The sequence below is a fragment of the Eptesicus fuscus genome, chromosome 6 (assembly GCF_027574615.1).
Source record: "Eptesicus fuscus isolate TK198812 chromosome 6, DD_ASM_mEF_20220401, whole genome shotgun sequence".
Classification (NCBI taxonomy): domain Eukaryota; kingdom Metazoa; phylum Chordata; class Mammalia; order Chiroptera; family Vespertilionidae; genus Eptesicus; species Eptesicus fuscus.
Window position 1 is genome coordinate 43423635 of NC_072478.1, and position 23047 is coordinate 43446681.

The 23047-nt window shown below is 38.5% G+C and overlaps 1 protein-coding gene across 3 annotated transcripts in view; it reads right to left on the bottom strand.

Annotated features, from left to right (window-relative positions):
- Nucleotides 1-2758: 2758 nt before the first annotated feature.
- Nucleotides 2759-23047, bottom strand: part of GASK1B (golgi associated kinase 1B) — a 53771-nt gene continuing 33482 nt past the window's right edge. For all 3 annotated transcript variants that reach the window (XM_028152462.2, XM_008144513.3, XM_028152463.2), the window contains exons 4-5: nucleotides 11139-11365; nucleotides 2759-6049 (exon numbers count right to left, since the gene is read on the bottom strand). In XM_028152462.2, the coding sequence (XP_028008263.2) occupies nucleotides 5842-6049; nucleotides 11139-11365 (435 nt within the window). In that variant the 3' untranslated portion in view covers nucleotides 2759-5841. The remainder of the gene's footprint in view (nucleotides 6050-11138; nucleotides 11366-23047) is intronic.

A 23047-nucleotide genomic window follows, 5' to 3' on the forward strand; every position in this document is an offset into this window, starting at 1 on the left:
ATTTTTAGGTTGCTAACCAGAGCCTGCCAACAACACGTTAGAGGCAGACCTTCCTAACAGCAGAGCCCTATCCTAAGGAACTAAAGAGCTTAAAAATTAGGGAGGATGCCATATTTTGACTTAAAACAGCTGTGCCTGCATGTGAAAGGGGATAAAAGGTGAAATGAGCCTAGTCTAGACACTCTGAATTCTCCGACTGGCCAAAGGAACAGTAAGAAAGGGTTACAGTTCTTTCCATAAATGTCAAGGAAATAATTCCATTGGGGAAAGTTCATTCATTTTCTTAGGAAATTGATTTTTAAAAAGCACGAACATTATGTTCATGTCCAGAAAACCATTGGTGGTAAATCAAATAACTTCATTTAATTGTATACATTAACTCAACTTTCCTCATACTCTAAGACACTATAAAATAAGTGACTATCTGGGATCTTTTGTATATCAGAGCAAGCAAAAAATCAGGTAACTGATAACCTTCAATAAATTAAAGGACTCAATGAAGATAACCTCAAAGAATTTCATTCTCTAGTTTAATTAAGTGAATGGTAGTGAATTTGGAACTGATAGCATGGGCTAAAACTGTTAAAGTATTAGTAAAGTAAATGGTCCCTAAACTTTTACTAGTATCTCGTTAAATCCTCTCAATTTTCATTGGCATCTCATTAAATACTTTATTTAAATAAGATTTAAATAATTTTTCCAAAACCTAAGTTTTCACCTTTGTATAAAAGCAAAACTTTTATATGCACTAAGTAAAGTATTTCTAAAGTGTATAATATTATTTCCCACCTTCTTAAATATACTGTAAATCAATAATTCTTAACCTGGGAGATCACAGACCTGAGAGGAAAGAGTTCCATGGATGGTTGTGTAGGGTCCAAAAACCCTTTGAAATTATATGCAGAATTATGTAGCCTGGCTGTGCTTCTAATCAGCTTCTCAAAGTGATCCAGAACTCACATACACTAGCACATTTTTGATGGATCAGGATGGTCATTATGAGCATCTACTATTGGACCAACATTTTGGAACACAGTCATGTCCTCAGGACATCTATACATATAAAAGGCTAATAAGCAAAGTGTCCCCACGGGAGTTTGACCGAGAGACCGGGGGTTCGCTCACTCTCTATGATGTGCGCTGACCACCAGGGAGCAGCACAGTATGAAGGGAGGCCCCGGCCAGCAGCCAGAAGGCCCCGATCAGCCCTGATCACTGGCCAAGCCTAGGGACCCTACCTGTGCACAAATTTCGTGCACTAGGCCTCCAGTATTAAAATAAATAGGTCGATTTGTCCAGCCACAAAAATGAATCCAAATTGTCATTTTTAAGCACCAGTCAATAATAGAGATACAGTAAAATTCACTGTGAGTAAACAATCCTCTAAGTAAGAATTTATTTCTAGACATTCCTTAAAGAATTTCTTTCCTCAACTTTTTCCACTAAAGCTTTAAGTTAGAGTCTAATTATAGGTCTCAATTGATGACTAACATATTAAAAGTTACTTATTAATTTGTATATCCACATTGCCCAGCATGCAGCATGACACATAGCAGATTCTCAATCAGCTGTGTAACATGATTATCAACAAGTTTTATAGTATGAGAAACTTCTCTGTTTATTCCACCCCCTGTAGTTTACAAAAAAATATGCCATAAAATTATTAATGCACATAAATATGCCTATGTAAGACCTTCAGGTTTTATTAAACTAGTGTTTCTTATTTTATTGTTGTAGATAATGAAATCCCAGAGAAAGTTTTGGTTCTCTAACTTTCTAAGTCAGTTTCAACACCTAAGATTCTAAATCAATCATTTGGGTAAATTCAGGCAAGTAACTTGGCCTCTTTAAGCCTCAAGTTTCTTCATCTAGAAAATAAAAGGGTGTTGGACAAGATGCTGATCACATAGTATCATTCAGCTCTTTAATTATATAACAATGTTTTGAAACTTGGTTAAAGTAAAATTTTCAAAAATTTAAAATCATGAATCCCAAGCAAATAAAATTATATGACTTGGCAGTCAAAAGTGTATTAAAGCAAACTTTTCAAAAAACATAAAACTGTGACTCCTAGGCATCTGTAATATGAGCATATGTCAAAGATTTTATTTAAACAATTAATTAAAGAGGGACTCACTAAAGTGATAAAATCATTTCAAAGAGTATGTCAAAAGCTAATATTTATACTCAATGTTAGGATAAGATTGCTTCACTAGATATAAAACCAGTTAATGTACAAAGGGTAATAAACTGTAAAATCATTAGGATTATCTTTTTCACCAGACAGAAATGATCTATATCTCTATGGTATAAAAATCTACAAGTTAAACTCTGCCCTACAACATAGTTAAATAGTCCATTCAATAAAAAAATAAAATAAAAAGTCCAACACAGCACTGCACTGAAAAAAACCCTCAAGAATCTCTTCTGGCTATTGCCAAGTGTCAGATAACTTTTCTGACAAGTGGAATTATTTTTCATGAATAATAGTTCTTAATTCTTGATAATACCACTTAGTTTTTAGAGAAAAGTCTTAATCATCTTTATTTGACCCTCACCTAATTTCCAAAACATATTTTCAGACTAATGCCTCACTTTGTTCTGGACTAGGATAAGCATTAGAATTTCATAAGACAGTTTTTAGATGACTCTATATCTAGGATATTTTATTCATTAGATGTAATGTATATTTCAAGGCACAATGGAAAAAAAACAAGCTATTACACAAGTTTAGAAATTATAAATATTTTGAGCATAAGTCTAAGACCTTTTATATTTTGAGAAGTTCAACAGGTACCTACCTAATATACTTAACAAATATGTATGCTCTAAAGGAACCTGTGAACATAATTGTAAGACTCACCCAAAGCAACGAAAGCCAAAAATTATTCTCTTATAGTTTATGATATCTGTTAATTAATTTGCATACTACCTACAACAATGCTTTATGTACATCAAGATAAAGAATAACACCACTAATAACAATATCAAGTATATGTCTACACAAATACAATTCAATACAATTCTTGACTCTTAATTGTTTCTTTTACCATGCATAAAGGTAGCAAATATTCACCTATACTTAACTTCTAAAAAGTAAACCACCCACAAAAGAAAATGAACTCATCTACAAAAAGGAAAAGCATGCATTTTTAATTTCTAATATTTTATTACAGATTTTTAAGACAACAGTTATTTTCAGATCATCAACTTAAAGAAAACAAATCACTCCAGAAGAGCTTTTGTATGTCTGCCAAGGTAAATTGTTCTATTTTAAAATTATCAAGTTATAAATAAACCACATAATGTGCTTATGAGAACCCAACCACAGCATAATCTGAGTATATTTGAAAGGCACCAAGTATTTTCAGTAAGAGAAATGAAGAGCATTACTTATTAGAATTAAAAGCCTAGTCTTCCACTATCCATTATTCAAAAATAATACAGCATGAATTATTCACTGATTATAAGACAAAATATACTGTTAAAAAAGCAAAGATGACTAAAACTAACATGTGTCCCTCGACTTTTTGTTTAATATTAAGCATCTCAGAATAAACGGAGGCATAATAAACAAAGCCAGACCCATATGTGAGAAGACCAAGCTGCCCAAAAGCAGTAGCTTGAGACACAAAATTAAAGTTCACTTCTAAGAAGGCTGGAATTCCCACCACCAATATCAGAGCTTTGATGAAGATGGTATATTTCATAAAAAGCATATTAAGATGCAAATATGCCACTTTGATAAGACAAGGTGTAAGGCAACTTGACAGAGTTATTTCAAGTCAGTGGCTCAACATAGAACCTAGGGCCTCAAACTTTTGTTTAGTCAATTTTTCATTAATATAATGATTAATTAGAAGAAGACAAAAGCAATCTTAAAAAGGCCAAATAGCCCTAGCTGGTTTGGCTCTGTGAATAGAGCGTAGGCCTTCGGACTGAAGGGTCCCGGGTTCAATTCTGGTCAAGGGCACATGCCCAGGTTGTGGGCTCGATCCCCAATGGAGGTGTGCAGGAGGCAGATGATCAATGATTCTCTATAATCATTGATGTTTCTCTCTCTCTTCCCTCTCCCTTTCTCTCTGAAATCAATAAAAATATATATATTTTTAAAAGGTCAAATATAAAAGGCCAAATACAACAGGTAAAGGTGAAGACTCAGCAGAACCAAAGAGCACTCTGAATATGTGAGGCCAGAGGAAGACACTCAGGGCTGTACCAGGAAAATCATACAGGATAATGGTCTGAAGACCAATTCGCCAAAGGGAAGCCCAGCAAATAAGGGTGCTAAATAGCAGTACTTGAATATGAGCCTAAAACAGCTATAATTAGATGCTAAAATGATTCCTTTCTCCTTGTTCTATCTTCTCCTGTACTTAACATGTTATTTTGATATTTTGACCCTATACTTTTGTATGAATTAGAACCTATAGATATGATCTCATTGTTATTAAAAACATTCTTAAATTTATTATTATTTAAAACATTCTTAAACTGCATTTTAAAACTTTCAGGGAAAGGAAAAGTCAGTATATCAGCTTTTAAATAAGGGGTGGGGTATATGGGATGGGAGGGTAATGATGACTTGATCCAAGGTCTGAAACCTCTCTATGAACATTTGTCTTACATAACAATGTGGGTATCTTCCAAGGATATAAAGACCCAACACATGAACACTACATGCCACACCCTTCCACCTAATTAAAAAGTTGGCAGAGAGAGTTTGGGGAGAATTCTTTAAGGCTTAATAATATCCAAATATGCTGTTTTAGTTCTAGTCATGTGCTTTCCTTGAGGACCAATTACCAGAATCAAGTTTTAATTTATTTTGCTCATATTTCTTATATTAGAATAAGCCAAACAATATATTTAAACATAGTCAATATCTAATCCTATTGTCAATATCTGAGCAGTATCAATCAAACCAGTTTCAATGTAATTACACTGAACCAATTTGAAGAAATCTATTATTAATGAAATACACAGAAATTATACATAAACCCTGTAGAAATTACAAAATTTTTTTAAATAACATCTTTTAAAAAACAAGGGGCGGGGGGATACTCCATAAGTACAGTTTCAACTAGGTAACTTCAAACCTTAAAATTATTTACTTTCTAAGCCACTAGACATAAATTGGACCAAAATTGAGAGGGCAAAACTACCTAATGTATAAATTGTCAGATTTGGACAATTTCTACACTGACGACAATTTCTAAAAGGGAATGGAAAATGTGATTCTTGCTGCTCAAAATCACAGAAACAACTAATTATTTATAGATACAATAGAATATAAACTGGTAGTTTTGCAAATAACTCACCATTTCTATTTAGAATTATTGAAGGCACTGATGTATTTGTAGGTCATGTGCCTCGGTTTTCCAGTTTAGCGGTGCCCCTGGATAAGTGCTGGGACTTCTGTTTTAGCAATCAGCAACAAAAATATTCAAGGTTCATTCCCATTAGTATTTGGTCAGACCAGTGAAAATGGCACAAAATATTTCTTAAAGGAGTCAGTTTATACTGTTCTATTCAACAATATGACAAATGTTTTAACAAAACTTGCTGTCATAATAATTGCAACCATTTTGTAATCAGATGTTGAGACTCACATAACGATGGTAGTGAAAATATAAACAAATATTTTTGAGGAGAATATTTTTTAAAGCTTTATAAGTCTGCTTATGGCATGCAGGCCCATCATATATACTTGGTTAAATTCATTTATTTTATGTATTTATCTACTCTATCTCATTCCTAAGAGGAGTTGAAGTTTGTGTACTTGATTTAGAAACAAAAATCCATAAATGTATCTAGTCCTCTAGCCAGAAGACCCTTTTGTTATTCATTCATAGGCAATACTTTGGCTCCATGTGCATTGATGTAGGTGAGAAGGATTTTGGCTCTTTGTTCTATTACATCAATAAGCTTTTCAATTCCTTGTCTACCTCCTTGACTCTCCCAATAAACTTTATCAAGAAACAGAGATTGAAGGAGTTTCTGCCGTAAGTGCTGGCTCTTCAAAACAGACACTGCAGATTCAGGAAACCTGAAAATACAAAATCATATTTCATTTTTAGTGATTGTTTGAAAATATCAGACCTTCCCCAACTGCTCTGTCTTTCATTAATCTGGAATAAATCACACTATCAAATAGTACCTTGAGAATCAAAACTTTTTTATCAGTGTCAAGATAATACTTATCCTAATAGTAATATATTAGAACAATATGTTTTAAGAGAAATGAATTATCTATACCCATGGTCGGCAAACTGTGGCTCGCAAGCCACATGCGGCTCTTTGGCCCCCTGAGTGTGGCTCTTCCACAAAATACCACGGCCTCGGCGAGTCTATTTTGAAGAAGTGGAGTTAGAAGAAGTTTACGTTTAAAAAATTTGGCTCTCAAAAGAAATTTCAATCATTGTACTGTTGATATTTGGCTCTGCTGACTAATGAGTTTGCCGACCACTGATCTATACAAAATGAGAACCTGACATACCAGCATTTGACTTAAGGTCATTATGTGTAGGCAACGAGAGGCACAGAATTAAAAAGGTCTCTGTTAGCCTAGCAAAAATACTTTCCTCAATCCTAAACTCCATTTCACCCATGGAAACCACTTGAATCTGTCAAGTAGAACAGTATTCTCATAACTGTCAATGTGGAGTTTTATGCAAGTAAATATGAGAAGCAAAATGTTGAGAAATTCAGTAAAGTTCTCTACCTGAGTAGAATTTGCACGACTGAATTTAAGGTAAAATAATCCAAAATATATGTAGGAAGAAGAGAAAGAATCATTCCAAAATGCCCAATTAAATAAAGAAGTGTCCTTGATTCAGATTAGACTCCAGGAATTCTGAGGATCTGGGAGCATTTTATGAAACTGGAATACTAAATTGTTTTCAAATAAACATAGTGAAACTCGAGGATTAGAGCCAGAGCATTCCACAATGAACCATCTCTCTGGAAAACCTTAGAAGGGTCCTTATTGAATTGCCTTATCAGAGTGCTTTCTGTTCTTCATTCAGAAAGTATAAAGCCAAGGGGCTAAGACATCCATTATCTGAAGAACTTTGTAAAATTTCTGGTTCAAAATTACAAGTAATGTTTGCTAAATCAAAATTAGAAGTAACTAGAGGCCCAGTACATGGATTCATGAAACCAGTGGGGTCTCTCAGCCTGGCCTACGCCCTCTAGCAATCCAGAATCTCTCAGGGGATGTTGGAAACTGGCAGTCTGACATCCCCCGAGGGATGTAGTAGTTCATGAAGCAGCAGGCGGCAGGTGGCCAGGGTGCCGCTCCCGCTCATCCAGGCCCCGCTGTGCATGTTGCCTCCGCTGCTCAGTAGCACTGCTGCAGAGGCGGGAGGTGGGAGAGGCTCATGCCACCACAGCTGCATTTGCCAGCCATGAGCCCGACGTCTGGCACCCATCGGTCAGCTGAGTGGTACTCCCACAGTGGAAGCACACTGACCACCAGGGAGCAGTGCCTACAGTAAGCATCTGCCCCCTGGTGGTCAGTGCACATCATAGCAACCAGCCAGTCATTTGGTTGTCCAGTTGACCTGTCGTTTAGGCTTTTATATATATACTAGAGGCCCGGTGCACGAAATTCGTGCACAGGTGGGGGGTGTCCCTCAGCCCAGCCTGCACCCTCTCCAATCTGGGGCCCCTCTCACAATCCAGGACTGCTGGCTCCCAACTGCTCGCCTGCCTGCCTTCCTGATTGCCCCTAACAGCTTCTGCCTGCCAGCCTGATCACCCCCTAACCAATCCACTGCCAGCCTGATTGATGCCTAACTGCTCCCCTGCCAGCCTGTTTGCCCCCAACTCCCCTCCCCTGCAGGCCTGGTCACCCCTAACTATCCTCTCCTGCAGGCCTGGTCCCCCCCAACAGCTCTCCCCTGCAGGCCTGGGTACCCCCCAACTGCCCTTCCCTGCAGGCCTGGTCCCCCCCCCCCAACTTCCCTCCTCTACCAGCCTGGTCACCCCTAACTGCCCTCCCCTGCAGGCCTGATTGCCCACAACTGCCCTCCCTTGCAGGCCTGGCCCCTCCCAACTGCCCTCCCTTGCTGGCCTGATCGCCCACAACTGCCCTCCCTTGCAGGCCTGGTCCCTCCCAACTGCCCTCCACTGCTGACCATCTTGTGGTGGCCATCTTGTGTCCACATGGGGGCAGCCAACTTTGACCACATGGGGCAGCCATCTGTGTGTTGGAGTGACAGTCAATTTGCATATTACTCTTTTATTAGATAGGATAGAGGCCTGGTGCACAGGTGGGGGCTGGCTGGTTTGCCCTAAAAGGTGTCCCGGATCAGAGTAGGGGTTCCCTTGGGGTGTGGGGAGGCCTGGACAAGGGGCCTGTGGTAGTTTGCAGGCCAGCCACACCCCCTGGTGACCAAGGGGAGGCCCTGGTATCTGGGATTTGTTTATCTTCTATAATTGAAACTTTGTAGCCTTGAGCAGAGGCCAGGGCAGGCCAGGGCGGGCAGATAGCTTGGCTTCCTCCATCGCCAGGGGGCAACCCAAGCCTCCTGCTCTCTCCAGCTCTGTGGCCGCCGCCATACTTCTTGGGTTAATTTGCATACTCGCTCCTGATTGGCTGGTGGGCATGGCTTGTGGGCGTAGCAGAGGTACAGTCCATTTGCATGTTTCTCTTTTATTAGATAGGATATAGATGTTTGGCTCCCTGAAGACATGCACAATGTAATTTAATGACCATACTATTAATTAAGCAATTTTGCTCTATGAAGTACTAATAATCCATGATTTAGAAATTTATGGCCCTTTGAACTAATTTAGCTGTGGCAGAATGTGTAAGATAAAACTGTTAAAAAATCATGGTTCTTTTCAGTGATGAATTCTTTTTGTCAAGAAAATTTTTTTAAAAGTACCTGTCTTTGCATTACATTAATTAATAAGAATATTCTATGCATCAATCTGGGTTAGCAAAGTCTCATTTTTTGCTTTTCAATGTGTGAATTACATATGATCAGTTTGGCCTCTCCTGGCTTTTATGAAAATGCTGATGAGAGCACAGTAAAAATGCTGGGACTTAATAGTAATTTTCAAGTAAATGTAGCTATTCCAATGGCCGGGAAGAGGTTAATGGGGGGGGGGGGGGAGGGGAAGGAGACATATGTAATACTTTAAACAATAAAGAATTTAAATTAAAAAAAAAAACTTAGCTGTTCCTTAAAAACTAAAATAAGAACATACACTTATTTGAAGAGTACAAATTGCCAGAAGTTCCAGGGCTTCTAAGCACCTTTACAAAATGTCAGTGGAGCAAGTTGAGGGTGGCACTCAGGGAGCATGAATGCAAGGGATTCTGGTGCTCCCGCCCAGCAGATGCTGCAGAGAGAGCAAAGGCCACCGAGCGGGATGTGCTTAATGAGTCTGCGTAAGTGGGGACTTAAATAATGCTGGTAAGCTGCTCTGAGCTCCCGGGAGATGTGCACTATGTAATTTAGTGGCCATACTATTAATTAAGCACTTTTGCTCTAGGAAGTGTTAATAATTTAGAAATTCTATGGCCCTTCAACTAATTTAGCTGTGGCAGAATGGGTAAGATAATATTGTTAAAAATCATGGCTCTTTTCAGGGACTAACCTTTTTGTGAAGGAAAATTTTTAAAAATTTCTATCTTTGCATTACATTAATTAATACAAATATTCTATGCATAAATCTGGGTCAGCAAAGTCTTCATTTTTGCTTTTAAATGTGTGAATTACATATTCTAAAAAGACAACTTTGAGCTCATTTCTCTTCATAATACATTTAAAATTTAATCTTCTTTAAAAGTATAAATAAAACAGTATTCATACATATATGAATGGATGGCCTGTATTCTCTGTGTACTCCTAATTCTAAGAGAAAATTTAGGGCTAGGGATTTAAGAAAACCCATAATATCAACTCAGTAATTGATGCCTTAGGTTTGTAAATTTTCTACACATAAAATGTCCTTAGTTTATACACTTAAAGAGAGAATATGCCATATATTCAATCTTCAACCCACAAAGTGATGTGAACACAGGTATTAACAGGGCAAGACATGGTAAAAACGCATGAAATTAGGGTTCATGAAACTCTTACAGCAAAAGTAAGTACTGTCTTTAGTGTTAAAAATGCACAAATCAACATTAGTTGTCAATGCTAAGATGAACTACTGAAATATGCTTCAAAGTACTATTTACAAAAGTAACAGCAACAGCATGTACATAAGTTATTGCAGAAAATTATTGAACTTGGATTTGGAAGACCTGGGTTCTACCCTCAATTTTAGACTTGCTCATGTATTTCCCAGCAGTAACTTAATTTCACACAGCTGTTTAACTATTTTATTAATGCACCCCCTTTCTTTTCAATTCTCAAACATACCCCAATTTCTTAGTCACCCTAATTTCTGACTAAGGTGGGCATACAATGAAGATTGGCTACAGGTGGAGCCAGAATCTAGTCCCAATCTCCATAGTGGGTTGAATAGCTCAGACTCTACAGCAGGGCTTTGCCTCTATTAAGTGTCTTGGTTTCCTTTATTTCCAACTAGAGGTAGGTTCAAGGAACTATTTTCCATAATCTCTGTCTACTAGAAAGGTTTGCAAATGCTCAAAAACCCTCCTACCTCTTTAAATAGCTGCCGTCCTTTGATACTGTATTTTACTGGGCAGATTGGCTCTGACTTTTCGCCACGTTCATAAAAGTCACTTGAGTTTATTATGCCTTTGGACATCCTAGCATGTCAATATCCAAATGTCTGTCAGCTCCCCTGCTCCAGGGCCTAATAACGGAGTCTCTGCCACCTGCTTATCCCTGTCCTGCCAGGTCCTATTCCAGAGATTCCTGCATGCTTCCAACCTAATCCACATGGATTTGCACAGTGAGGGCCAAGCAACATGATGGATGTGAAAGGTGACGGGAGCTTTGTAGATTGTATTGGTTGGTGACAGGGACACCCTGGCTGCACTCTTGTTCTGTTCCACTGGGTTTGTTTCCCTTTTCTGGGCCTCTATTTCCAGATTCCACAACCACAATTCATTTCAAGGGCTACAATCGGTCAGACATAGGATGTAAATTTTCTCCAAATTATACTACTTATTTAATACAAATCTGCTGTTACTACATTATAAAACTTACTCTTTGATGCCTTTTAACAATTTGAAGTTTAGGTTATCTTCGCTTCTGTCAAAGAAACCCTTGTTGTCTATAAAGACCAAATGCCTTGGGTCATGCTTTCGCTGGATAATGTGTGCGAGAGCCACAGAATCTTGGTTGTCACAATTTGGCCTCAGTCCATTCTGTACACAGGTATCTTCCTTTCGCGGTTTGAATCCACAGCAATTTGTATCTAGGCGATTATAAATCTGAAAATGGAAAACGAAAACAAAATCCAAGACTCTGAGTAAAAACAAAACTTGGGAAAGTGAGATGATTTCCAAAGAACTGGCGCTTTCTAAACAGCTGACTTGCCAGAATCTAACAGAGCCAGGCTCATTTAATTAAAGACAACTGTCAGAATAAGCCCAGGGTTCATATCCTTCTGACTCAGCCATGGTTATAAGCATTTCCAGCTTCTGCTAACAACTCCATAGGCAGATCATCCAAGTTAGGCGTCTCCACCCTTCATATTCAAAGTTCCCACTGACATCACAGGTCGATGCACAGCCAGAAGAACCTCTGACTCTATTCATGACAGAACATAGAAACTGCTGTGCTTTGAAATATTCTGAAGACTACATCTTGTTTTCTCCCTCAGGCTGGGTTATAGAAAACCTAAGTTATCTCAGTGACTCTAAAAGTTTACTGCACCCCCGACCCTCTCTGGGCTTCAGTATTACTTAGCTAATTTGAAATAACGTAGGACAAATCTATTGAAAAGATGTGACATCCAATAATGATAACTAAAAACACTACCTGTGTGGAGCACTCAGTTGGACTCTAAATATGTGAACAGAATGGATCAAATTATTGGACCTAGTGGGGTTTGTTATGGAGAATAGAGCCACTGCCATATAGAAGGTAAATAAAGATATTGATTAGAAAAGGGAGAGTTGTGTAATTTCTATTTCTTTGGAACAAGGAAGAAAATAATATTTATTAATCGGGATAAATTAAAGCCTGGGCTCAGGTATTAGATAAACATCAAGTCAAATCTCTGCTCTCACACTTGTTAGCTCTGCGGTCTTGTATATATTCCTTTTCATCGGTGACTCTCAATTGTTACTTGTACCATGAGAATGATACTATTCACCTTGCACAGTTAGTGGGCAAGTTAATGGAAATGTTTATACATCCTCCAGCCCTGACCCAGGCATCTAGATGATACTCAAGAAATGAAAACTCTTACTACTATTGTTAAGATACAGATACACCCATACAAGTGATTTACCTCAAAACAAGGCAAAAGGCTTACAAGGCTAGAGGTAATTTCTCCATTTTAATGAAGGAAAACTTAGCCTCAGATAGGTTAAATAATCTAGTCTGGATAAAATATTAGTTAGTAGCAAAGTTACGATTTAGACAAGGTTGTGTTGTTCTCCAAAATTCCATGATTTTCCCCCAGTATGTCACGCTGAATAGTTTAAGGCTAGTCAAAGATTGTTCATATACTCATGATTCAAAAGATGGCTAGACACAGACTGTCACTTTTATTCTTTTGGCATTAAGTTCCCATCCTTTCTCCTCCCATGTTTTTGCATTTCCTGTAGGGCTGGCCACTTTAGGAGGACAGTTGCTAAGAAATGAATACAGTAAGACTATTACTGAAATATAGCCTACTTTGACATGATCATTCGCGTATTCATTCAACAAAAGTTTACTAAATATCTTCTACCATCAGTGGGCTAAGCACCAAGGCAAATGCTGGCCATGGCCAGCACCTCCTACCACCGCTGCTTCCAAAGGAAAATGGTCGTTTAATTTTGCCTCGCTACCACAGCAAACTTTAAGAACTGGGCAAATGGCCTCCCTCTCTATTTTCTGTGTGTAAGTGGGCTTTGTATCAAATAACATCCTTTCAGAAGCGGGCATGAGAGAAGTCAGCCTAACAAGATTTTCTATGAAGTTTATATAAAACCAGTCACATGGGATAAGGATGATCAGTGAGCCACAAAGCATTTGGACAGCTCAGAGGGCACACTGCTGGTCTAGAAACTATCTGTCAGTGAGGGAGGCCTCTGTCAGGACTGGTCCCAGACAGCTGATCCACTGGGGCCCTGGTCTAACCAATGGTTTATCCAAAAGGTCACAAGCCTGACTCTGAAGAACAGGAAGTTCCCACTGCTTAAAGTACATTTGTTTGACATGAAGATAGGAGAGTTTCCCACCCAAACAAATCACTGTAAGTTAAAAGAAAAAAGCATAAATTAGAAACTATTAGAATTTATTGAGCCCTTTCTACTCCATTTCATTCATTTTATGTAGTACCTTGACTGCCTTTGAATATAAGAAAATCCAAATGATATAAAGAGATTGCATTTGTTTTTATTTCTTTTTGATTTTTAATTCTTTATTGTTAAAGTATTACATATGTCTCCTTTTTCTCCCATTGACCTCTCCCGGTGGTTCCCACCCCACCCCCTCCAACACATGCCCTCACCCCCCTACTGTCTGTGTCCATGGATTCTACTTATATGCATGCATACAAGTCCTTTGGTTGATCTCTCATTTGAATGTTAATTAAAATCAGAGGGTCAGGGAGAAAATGAAAAATAACTCTTCTAGAAGTTGCTTCTCATCCATTCTCTCTCTTTAAATATGCATTAGTTAATAATTCTCAAAGAATTTCTAGACCATTTTTCATCATTTTCATATGTTTATATCCAGTTATAATGACATTACATATGGGGGGAATTCTAAATCCTATTTAATTTTGACTTTAACATCAAGGTCTGTTATGTTGGATATACACGTTTAGAACTTAACTCTTAAGGATAACTCTACCAACCACTTCCTAAATACTGCTCTACACCCTAAACTCATTCTTCATTGTTGATTTCATAGTAGTAGGGAAAGGACTAACACATATATAACCACAGTTCTGCTGTTTCTGCAATACAGCCATGTGAATTGTATACATTAATGTTCAATAATAAGCACATTAGAGTTTAGGCCCTAACTTTCAGCACTTCTGTAAATATTATACTTTTTATTTTTAAACTACATAAAAAGCATTAAAAATTAGAGATGGAAAAGACCAACCTAGGTCATATTTTTATTGCCTTCTCAACATCACGTTGTTTCCTGCAGGGTATTTTTAAAGTGCTTCATCTGATCTAATTTTGAATCACTCAACAATCTGTGATGATTTCGCCACTTCCCTGACAGACTGTTGTGCCATTTAAGTCTAACAGACCTTATAATTGAAAAAGGATGTGTGTGTTCAACTCAACTTCTCTTCCAGAAAATGTTTACCACTCCTTTAATCAGGTCTACCCATGTACTGGGTGGGTATGTTCACATGCATTGACTGCGTGTGTGTGTGTGTGTGTGTGTGTGTGTGTGTGTGTGTGTACACCTAGAAATATAGCATTGAATTCAAATCTGAGATTTACTTTGTTTTTCTCATCTTCCAACTACAGTGAATTATGTCTTTGCATTATTGCCCTTGTCTAGCAAGGGATTAAATAGCTCTTAAATCTTGTTCCCCAGCTCTTCTCAGTATTTTGTTTATAGTCTTCCTTTTGAATTCATATTCAATATATCAAAAATAATTTGACCACAAAACCATAATCCACTCCTTAAAATTCAATGCCATTTTCTTTGGTATTTAATTTAGTTACACACTGGATATATTTCTGCTTTCTTTTAAGAGAGCTTAGCTATTTTATAAAACATACTCTATGTAGCTATGAATCTATAATACACTTTTAATACACTTGTTTAGTGAACACATTAAAACAATCACTTCATTTATAGCATGATTAGCACTATAGTTCACATCTATGTGACCATATTCTTAGATAATTATCCAACAAAGAAGATTATTTGAGGGTAAATTTTCTCAGTGAAGTGATTGTGAATGTCGAGCATCATTATTGCAGTTTGTTCAAATTTACATCTTCTCACTCTTTAAAACAAGGAAAATCTTTTGCAAAATCGATCTGCTGAATCTGAAAATTACTGCCAACCATCATTTTCCATAAAATTACTCTTTTAGGAAAATATATCTTTTCAATGTTTACCTAACTAAAATTATACTCAGAAAAATCCAGGTATTCCAGCCAAAGTTTTTGTTGCTGGGATATTTTTAGGTACATTGCCTTCTTCTAAAGTTTCTTTTTAAATTCCATTTTCCGTTGGTAGTGTTAGTTTTGCCTGGAGGGGAAAGTATCTTACCAGTGACGTAAGTTATTCTCACAATATAACATAAACACGGATGCCTCTGCTGCACTGACCAGCTCTCCAAAGCCCCTTAGAAATCTACACGCTTCCAATGAGTTTCCACCCTTTTGCACACCACCCATTCTAGCTGTGTCTTCAAAAAGTGGGTCTATCAAAGCAATTGAGGTATGGGTCTTTGAATCGCACTTTGAATTAACACAGTACAAGACTGCCAACGAGGGTAAGAGGAACATGAAGGCGGGTAGTTAGAACAAAGGTTAGTAGGAGTATTTTACCTATAAGTAAAAGCTAAAAAAGCTGATGTGTCTACAAGTTTCACTCTCATTTCCTCAAGTACAGTTGGAAGAAAGGTAACAGGCAAGGTAGCAGGGCATCAGATGAAAATGTTAAGAGTGAAAGCAGAAGGGAACCAAGGCCAAATGTAATCGGAAGCTGAAGAGAGAGTTAAATGAAGATGTTCTTCTTAATATAGATTATAAATTGCCTTTATCCAAATGTTTTTCCTAATTATTTTAGTTAAACAACATAATCCTCTGTTTTTCTACACTTCTTTAAGGGTTTGAGTGACAGTGAGTGAATGAGTGTGTGTGTGTGTGTGTGTGTGTGTGTGTGTAGGGGGGTGTGTGTTTCCTGTTTGGTAAGTTAGTATCTTAGGATCCTTACCATATCTTTTCAAGCTATTTGTTTTTGGCACTTAAAAACTTCATCTTTACAAAAAATGCATTTGTACAGAGTAAGTTTAAATTATTTAATAAAACATGTAATGAGTGGAGTTTAGCAGTTCACCACAGTAACTCATCCAATGCCTGTTACACAGTAGGCACTTGATAAATGTTTATTATTGAAAGAACCCTGCTGAAAGCTTATATTCACTTTGCATTTGGCTCTTTACAAAGCTCCTCCGAAACAGTGTCTTCTACTGGAAAGGATCAAATAAACTGAGTAATGTTGACATATTAAGACATGGGCCTTTTTAAAGTAAATGGAGTTGGAAAAAAATAGAAAGGGGGCAAATAATGGAAGAGTCTGTGCTTGTCATTTGCTCTTGGTTGGCTTCTTTATGTGGTTTCATTTCAGTATCCGTGAACCATGAACTCATATCCCACAGAGAGTCCACCAGAATACCTTGCATGTAATAAGCATTTTATAAATACACAATAAGCAGATATGTCAGTAATTACAGTAAGAATCTATATATATATAAAAGGCTAATATACTAAATTTCTGACCATCCAACTGGTCGCTATGACACGCACTGACCATCAGGTGACAGACACTCAATGCAGAAGCTTCTGTGACGTGCACTGGCCATTTACAGAGAATTGGCACCACAGATCTGGTGCCCACAAAGCAACACTTGGCTTCATCCAAGTGGGACACAGGCCCCACCACCAGCCTGGAGCGACAGCCCACCAAATCGCAGCCAATGCTGCCAAGACCCCATGGCGCAAAATGTGGCCCACAGCCCAGCCCAGCCTGGAAATGGTGGCTGTGGGCGCCAGGTAGCAACGCCTTGCTTCCTCTCCCTAGTGACTAGCCTCCTTGCAGTTTCTTCAGCCCAGGAACATGACTTGCTTTATAGCCAGATAGGAACATTTTATAATTTAACCAAATGTCTGGGAAGTGTTTTCCCCATGCCTCATCTCATTTGATCCTCACAGAAGTACTAGAGTATGTAGATAGGAGACTCCGTGGAATCTTATTTTCTTTTCATTAGCCAGAAAATGGAGATTTAAAAAGTTTAGAAACTTGGCCTAACAGAAAAGAAGAAATGGTGGACCTTGAAAATGACTTCAGGTTTCTTCATTGAGCAGAATATAGTCAAACACTGCTGCAGTTAAATATTTTACCCTTTGTTCTCCCTGCATGATCTACAATAATAATCTGCTTCATGTTGATATTCACTGCTGTGTTGCTGACAATTACCTGAAAGAGAAGTTGGGGTGCTTCACTGGGCTGAAAAAAGTTTAACTAAATCAGAAAGCAGGTCAAATTAAGCAAGTTTATTCTATATACACTAGAGGCCTGGTGCACGAAATTCGTTCAGGGAGGGGGGGTGTCCCTCAGCCCAGCGTGCACCCTCTCCAATCTGGGACCCTTCAAGGGATGTCCGACTGCCCTCTCACAATCCAGGACTGCTGGCTCCCAACTGCTCGCCTGCCTGCCTTCCTGATTGCCCCTAACTGCTTCTGCCTGCCAGCCTGATCACCCCCTAACCACTCTGCTGCCAGCCTGATTGATACCTAACTGCTCCCCTGCCAGCCTGTTTGTCCCCAACTTCCCTCCTCTGCCAGCCTGGTCACCCCTAACTGCCCTCCCCTGCAGGGTTGATCACCTCCAACTGCCCTCCCTTGCAGGCCTGGTCCCTCTCAACTGCCCTCCCTTGCAGGCCTGGTGCCTCCCAACTGCCCTCCACTGCTGGCCATCTTGTGGTGGCCATCTTGTGTCCACATGGGGGCAGGATCTTTGACCACATGGGGGAAGCCATCTTGTGCGTTGGAGTGATGGTCAATCTGCATATTACTCTTTTATTAGATAGGATAGAGGCCTGGTGCATGGGTGGGGGACCAGCTGGTTTGCCCTGAAGAGTGTCCCGGATCAGGATGGGGGTTCCCTTGGGGCATGGGGCAGCCTGAGCGAGGGGCCTGTGGTGGTTTGCAGGCCGGCCATGCCCCCCGGCAACCCAAGCAGAGGCCCTGGTAACTGGGATATATTTACCTTCTACAATTGAAACTTTGTAGCCTGGAGTGGAGCCAAGCCTCCTGCTTGCTCCGTGGCCGGCAGCCATTACTGTTGGGGTTAATTCACCTTCTATAATTGAAACTTTGTAGCCTGGAGTAGAGGCCTAGGCCGGCCAGGGCAGGTGGAAAGCTTGGCTTCCTCCATTGCCGGGGGCAACCCTGGCCTGCTCTCTCCAGCTCCATGGCTGCCGCCATTTCTGTTTGGATTTGTTTACCTTCTATAATTGAAACTTTGTAGCTTGAGTGGAGGCTTAGGCCGGCAAGGGCAGGCAGAAAGCTTGGCTTCCTCCATTGCCTGGGAAACCTTGCTCTCTGTGGCTGTAGCCATCTTGGTTGGGTTTATTTGCATACTCGCTCTGATTGGCTGTTGGGCGTGGCTGGTGGGCATGGCTTGTGGGTGTAGCAAAGGTACAATCAATTTGCATATTACTCTTTTATTAGGTAGGATAAAAGGCTAAGTTAACTCTCTCATGCGTGATACATCATATAAAGCTCTCACTGGTGCCAATCGTACATGTGTGTTTCAATCTGTCATTGTCGATCGTGAATTTGGCTGACACTTCTATTATAGAGAAAGGGCGAGTAGCAATATTAAAATATTTCTTCTAATTAATTTCCTTTCAATGTGCACAAATTTGTGCACCAGGCCACTAGTTTCTCTATAATTACAATTCCTTCTGGAAATTATTTTTGCAAACCAGTTATCTCATAGGATATCTCATTTATTTTTAGAAAATACATGGAGAAAAAAGTCACATTTCAGCAATTACCTTAATTCAAAAAAGGCAAAAAGACAGTGAGAATCACTGCCATTATTGGCACCATTCTAGATACAGAGAAACACAAAAACATATGGATTCGTTTATTTATCAGCTAATAACTCACAATGGAAAATTATTCTACCTTCCTTTGTCTTAGTGTAAGCCAGCGTATGGCTGCCTTATTATCAGTGGCACTGGAGCTGCATCCTTGTAGTCTAGGGAATGTGTGAAGGTAGAACAGGTTATAGAGAAGGGCAACTGTCAGACAAATCCCACAGTCTCAATGGGCCTGTTTATGCACACCTGGCCTCTTACCTTGGGAGTTGTACACAACGAAAGTGTTCTCATCAGCCTGCACCTGTATCACTTGGGAACTCTCATCTCATAAAAGAATAGATTTCATTTTTGTTCTGTGCTGCCATGGTAACAAGTCCCTGTTACATTAGTATGCATGCAAATGTGACTAGCAGAGCAGTTGATGAACGATCAGAAAAGTATAAATAGTTTGCAATACATACATCTAACAGGGAGCAGAGGCTCCCATGGGCCTCTGACTCTGTCCATAACAGTTATTGCCCTATAGCAGCAATACTCTAGAATTCCACCTCTAAAAACAACTATCAGAGGGAAGTTGGGGGAGGGAGGGTGGGAAGAGATCAATCAAAGAACTTGCATATATACACAACCCATAACCCATGAGCACAGCCAATAGCGTGATGAAGGCCTGGAGGGAGGTGAGGGAGGGGGCTAGAAGAGGTCAATGGTGGGGGAAATGGGGACATATGTAATACTTTCAACAATAAAGATTTTTAGAAAAGAATGACACGATAAACCCAAAACAAGCAGAAGAAAGGAAAAATCTCAAGTACTTGATTATTTTGTGTTACATATCAGATACACAATTGTCACTGTACAAGGCTATAATTTTCAGCACAAATAAACCACTTGCCCCTTTCTTTAAAAAAATAAAATAAAAATAACTATCTATGTGTACCAATGCCATGCAGAATATCTAGTTTCTTCCGCATCACTGAATCATAAGTAAAAACATAACAGTATTTCTTTATGTATATGCAAAAACATTTTAATGCCACAATATATTTAAATCTATTTCTATAGATGCAGTTTTAGAATTCATACATCGCACCTCTGAATAAGCATCAGAAGTCAAACATCATTCTGCCACAGAAAGATTCTTCAGTTGCCAGGCAAGTGACAATCTATTTTTAGAGGAAGAAATTCACATTGTATAATTTGCACAAGCAGAGCTGCATGAAAACAGCCGCTGCCAAAAGCACACCCACCTTCCCATCAAGAGTTATAAAAAGCACTCAGGCTAAGAAAAACAATAATTTTTACATTTTATAGAAGTCTGATTTATAGAATGGATTTATATTAAGCAAATAAATTTAAAACAGGAATAAAATAATCTTAATATAAAAATTTTAAATGCTTTATTTCAATGAAATGAAACACCATTTGTAACAATTTAACATTAAATAGGGCTGTCTATAAGCTTACACCCAAGGGAATGTTGTCATTGAAATCATTTCCCTTGCTTGAATTTATGTAATTAAGTTTTAGTATTTTTATAGAATTTCTATCAAGTTTATCTCCCCCTATAATATAGTATTTTATTATAAGGAAATTGACAAAAATAAGTAAAGATAAACTAAATGATTATATTAAAGCATTCTAAATATGGTGACAAAGATTCTTTGCTTGACCAGACTTCAGTCAGGCTCCTGAGCCTTCTCATAGACCTGTAAGCTTCCTTATAAAAGCTAGTTTTACTTGCTGTCAGTTTAAGCAGAAACCCCACCCCTCCTTCTCCTTCCCCACTACCTGTCCTTGATATCTGATCACTCTCAAATTCTAATCACGTTCCTCATCTTCCCTCATCCTCTGATCCTGACCTGTCTTTAGCAAGAATCTTGTTAGGCCAGTTTACTCGGACCTCCCCTTACCCTTGATGTTTCTTACTTCTTAATAATTTTCCATCTGCTGACTCCCTCCTCTGCTCCTGGGCTATACATTCCCACTTGCACATGCTGTATACAGGATTGAGCCAATCTCTCAGCCACTGTAAAAACCCACTGCAATCTAGCTGGTGTGGCTCAGTGGCTGAGCTTCAACTTAAGAACCAGGAGCTCACAGTTCGATTCCGGTCAGGGCACAGGTCTGGGTTTTGGGCTCAATCCCCAGTAGAGGACATGCAGGAGGCAGCCGATCTATGATTCTCTCTCATCATTGATGTTGCTCTCTCTCCCTCAACCTTCCTCTCTCAGAAATCAATAAAAACATATATTTTTTTCAATCTCACTGCAGTGGTCCCTATACCTATCTCAATGGTCCTAAATAACATCTGCCTTACCATCTTTAGTAAATGCCATTCAATTTTTTTCTTTAACAATAATTAACACAACCTAATGTAACATATCCAAAAGCTATTTAAACTCATGCTCTTTTTTAAGGAAATCAGTTCTCTTTATAAAAATTTAATTAATTTTACCAAGCAATTTGCTTGTTATTTAAAAATAAATACTGCTTGAGAGTAGAATGGTGGTTGCCTGAGGAGTAGAAAAAATGGGGAGATATTCGTGAAAGGATAGAAACTTCCAGTTACAAGATGGATAAATTCCGAGAATCAGGCTATAGTTAATAATACTGCACTGTATATTTGAAATATGCTAACAGAGTAGGTCTTAAGTGTGTGGGCACACACACACACACACACACACACACACACACACACGGTAACTATATGAGATGTGCTAATTAGCTTGATTGTGGTAAATATTTCACAAGGTATCTATTTCATTGAACAAAATGAACGATAAATCTTTTAAAAATAATTACATACAAAAAAATATATTGATCCAGATGAATATCTGCCTGAGCTCTCGGGTGGCCCAATGGAAATACTATAGGGTTAACTTTCCCATGGTTTTCTTATTTGCTTCCTGGCAGATTTATCTAGAAGGTCAAATCTTAGGCCTCCTGTTTGAACCTCAGTCCAACCTCAGTCAACCTCAGTCAAGGTTAGTTTCAAATTATCTATGATTCAATGGCATAGAATTAGCAGGAAAGCCAATCCCCAAAACTAGCTCAAACAATGCATTAAACAATTTTTTAATATCTAAAGATTATTTATGGAGTCACACATCCTTCCTCAAATCTCTGATCTCTCCAGGTTAGCCATGTATACAATAAAATTTAGGGTTGAAGCATACTAAATATGATTGATTTCAGCACAGGATAAAAATTCCATGGCAAGGATTGAAATAAGCAAAAAATTGCATAGAATTAAATAACATATGCTGAACTTTTGATTAATAATTAAATTAGAATTGATCTAGAAATGTTCAATTGGCTGTCCCTTGGCAATATGAGATTTATTTGACCAGACATTTTCCCCTCCGATTCAGGCTAATACAAGACCTACTGTCAACCAATTTCCTGGCCAATTGTTTTATGCTACTGAGGCCTTAGCATTATCAATGCCAGAATAAATGGGAATAAATTCTAGACAGTAAGTATAAAGAATATACAGGGTGGAGCAATAGTAGGTGTACAATTATGAGTATGCAAAACACAAGAGTTTATTCTTTTTATTATTTATTAATTATTGTATTATTTTCCACACAAACAACTATAAACCTACTTTTGCCACACCCTGCATAAAATTCCAAAGGCTTTTAATTTGGAAGCAAACATCTGAGGAATCTAAATGCCTCTTAACAGGAAGGATATACTTTTAAACATATCCCTTGTGTTAAGAACTTTTGAATTGGGCCAGGATCCAGGGAAATATGGTCTTGTTGTAGAGGCCAGGTAGCTAACAAGCTACACCACTGTGACAATCGAGGGTCAGTGTGTCTAGACAACTTTTTTCCTTCAATACTGCCTCCATGAAAAATTAAATAAATGACTCAAATTCTGTGAAGTGAGAAAGTGTGACCTCTCAAAGTCAGGTCTCCACTACAGAAATGATGTCAAAACTCAAAAGAGAGACTCATAGATCAATGCCTTTGTATTTACTTTCCCCATCCTGTCATATTCTTATAGTTTTTAGCAACAGAAATACCTCCCATTTAAGGGCCATAAAAAGTGCAACTACTTGCCTTTTGAAGTTCAGGCCAATATAATTCTACTAGAGGCCTGGTGCACAAAATTTGTGCACTGCAGGTGGGGTCCCTCA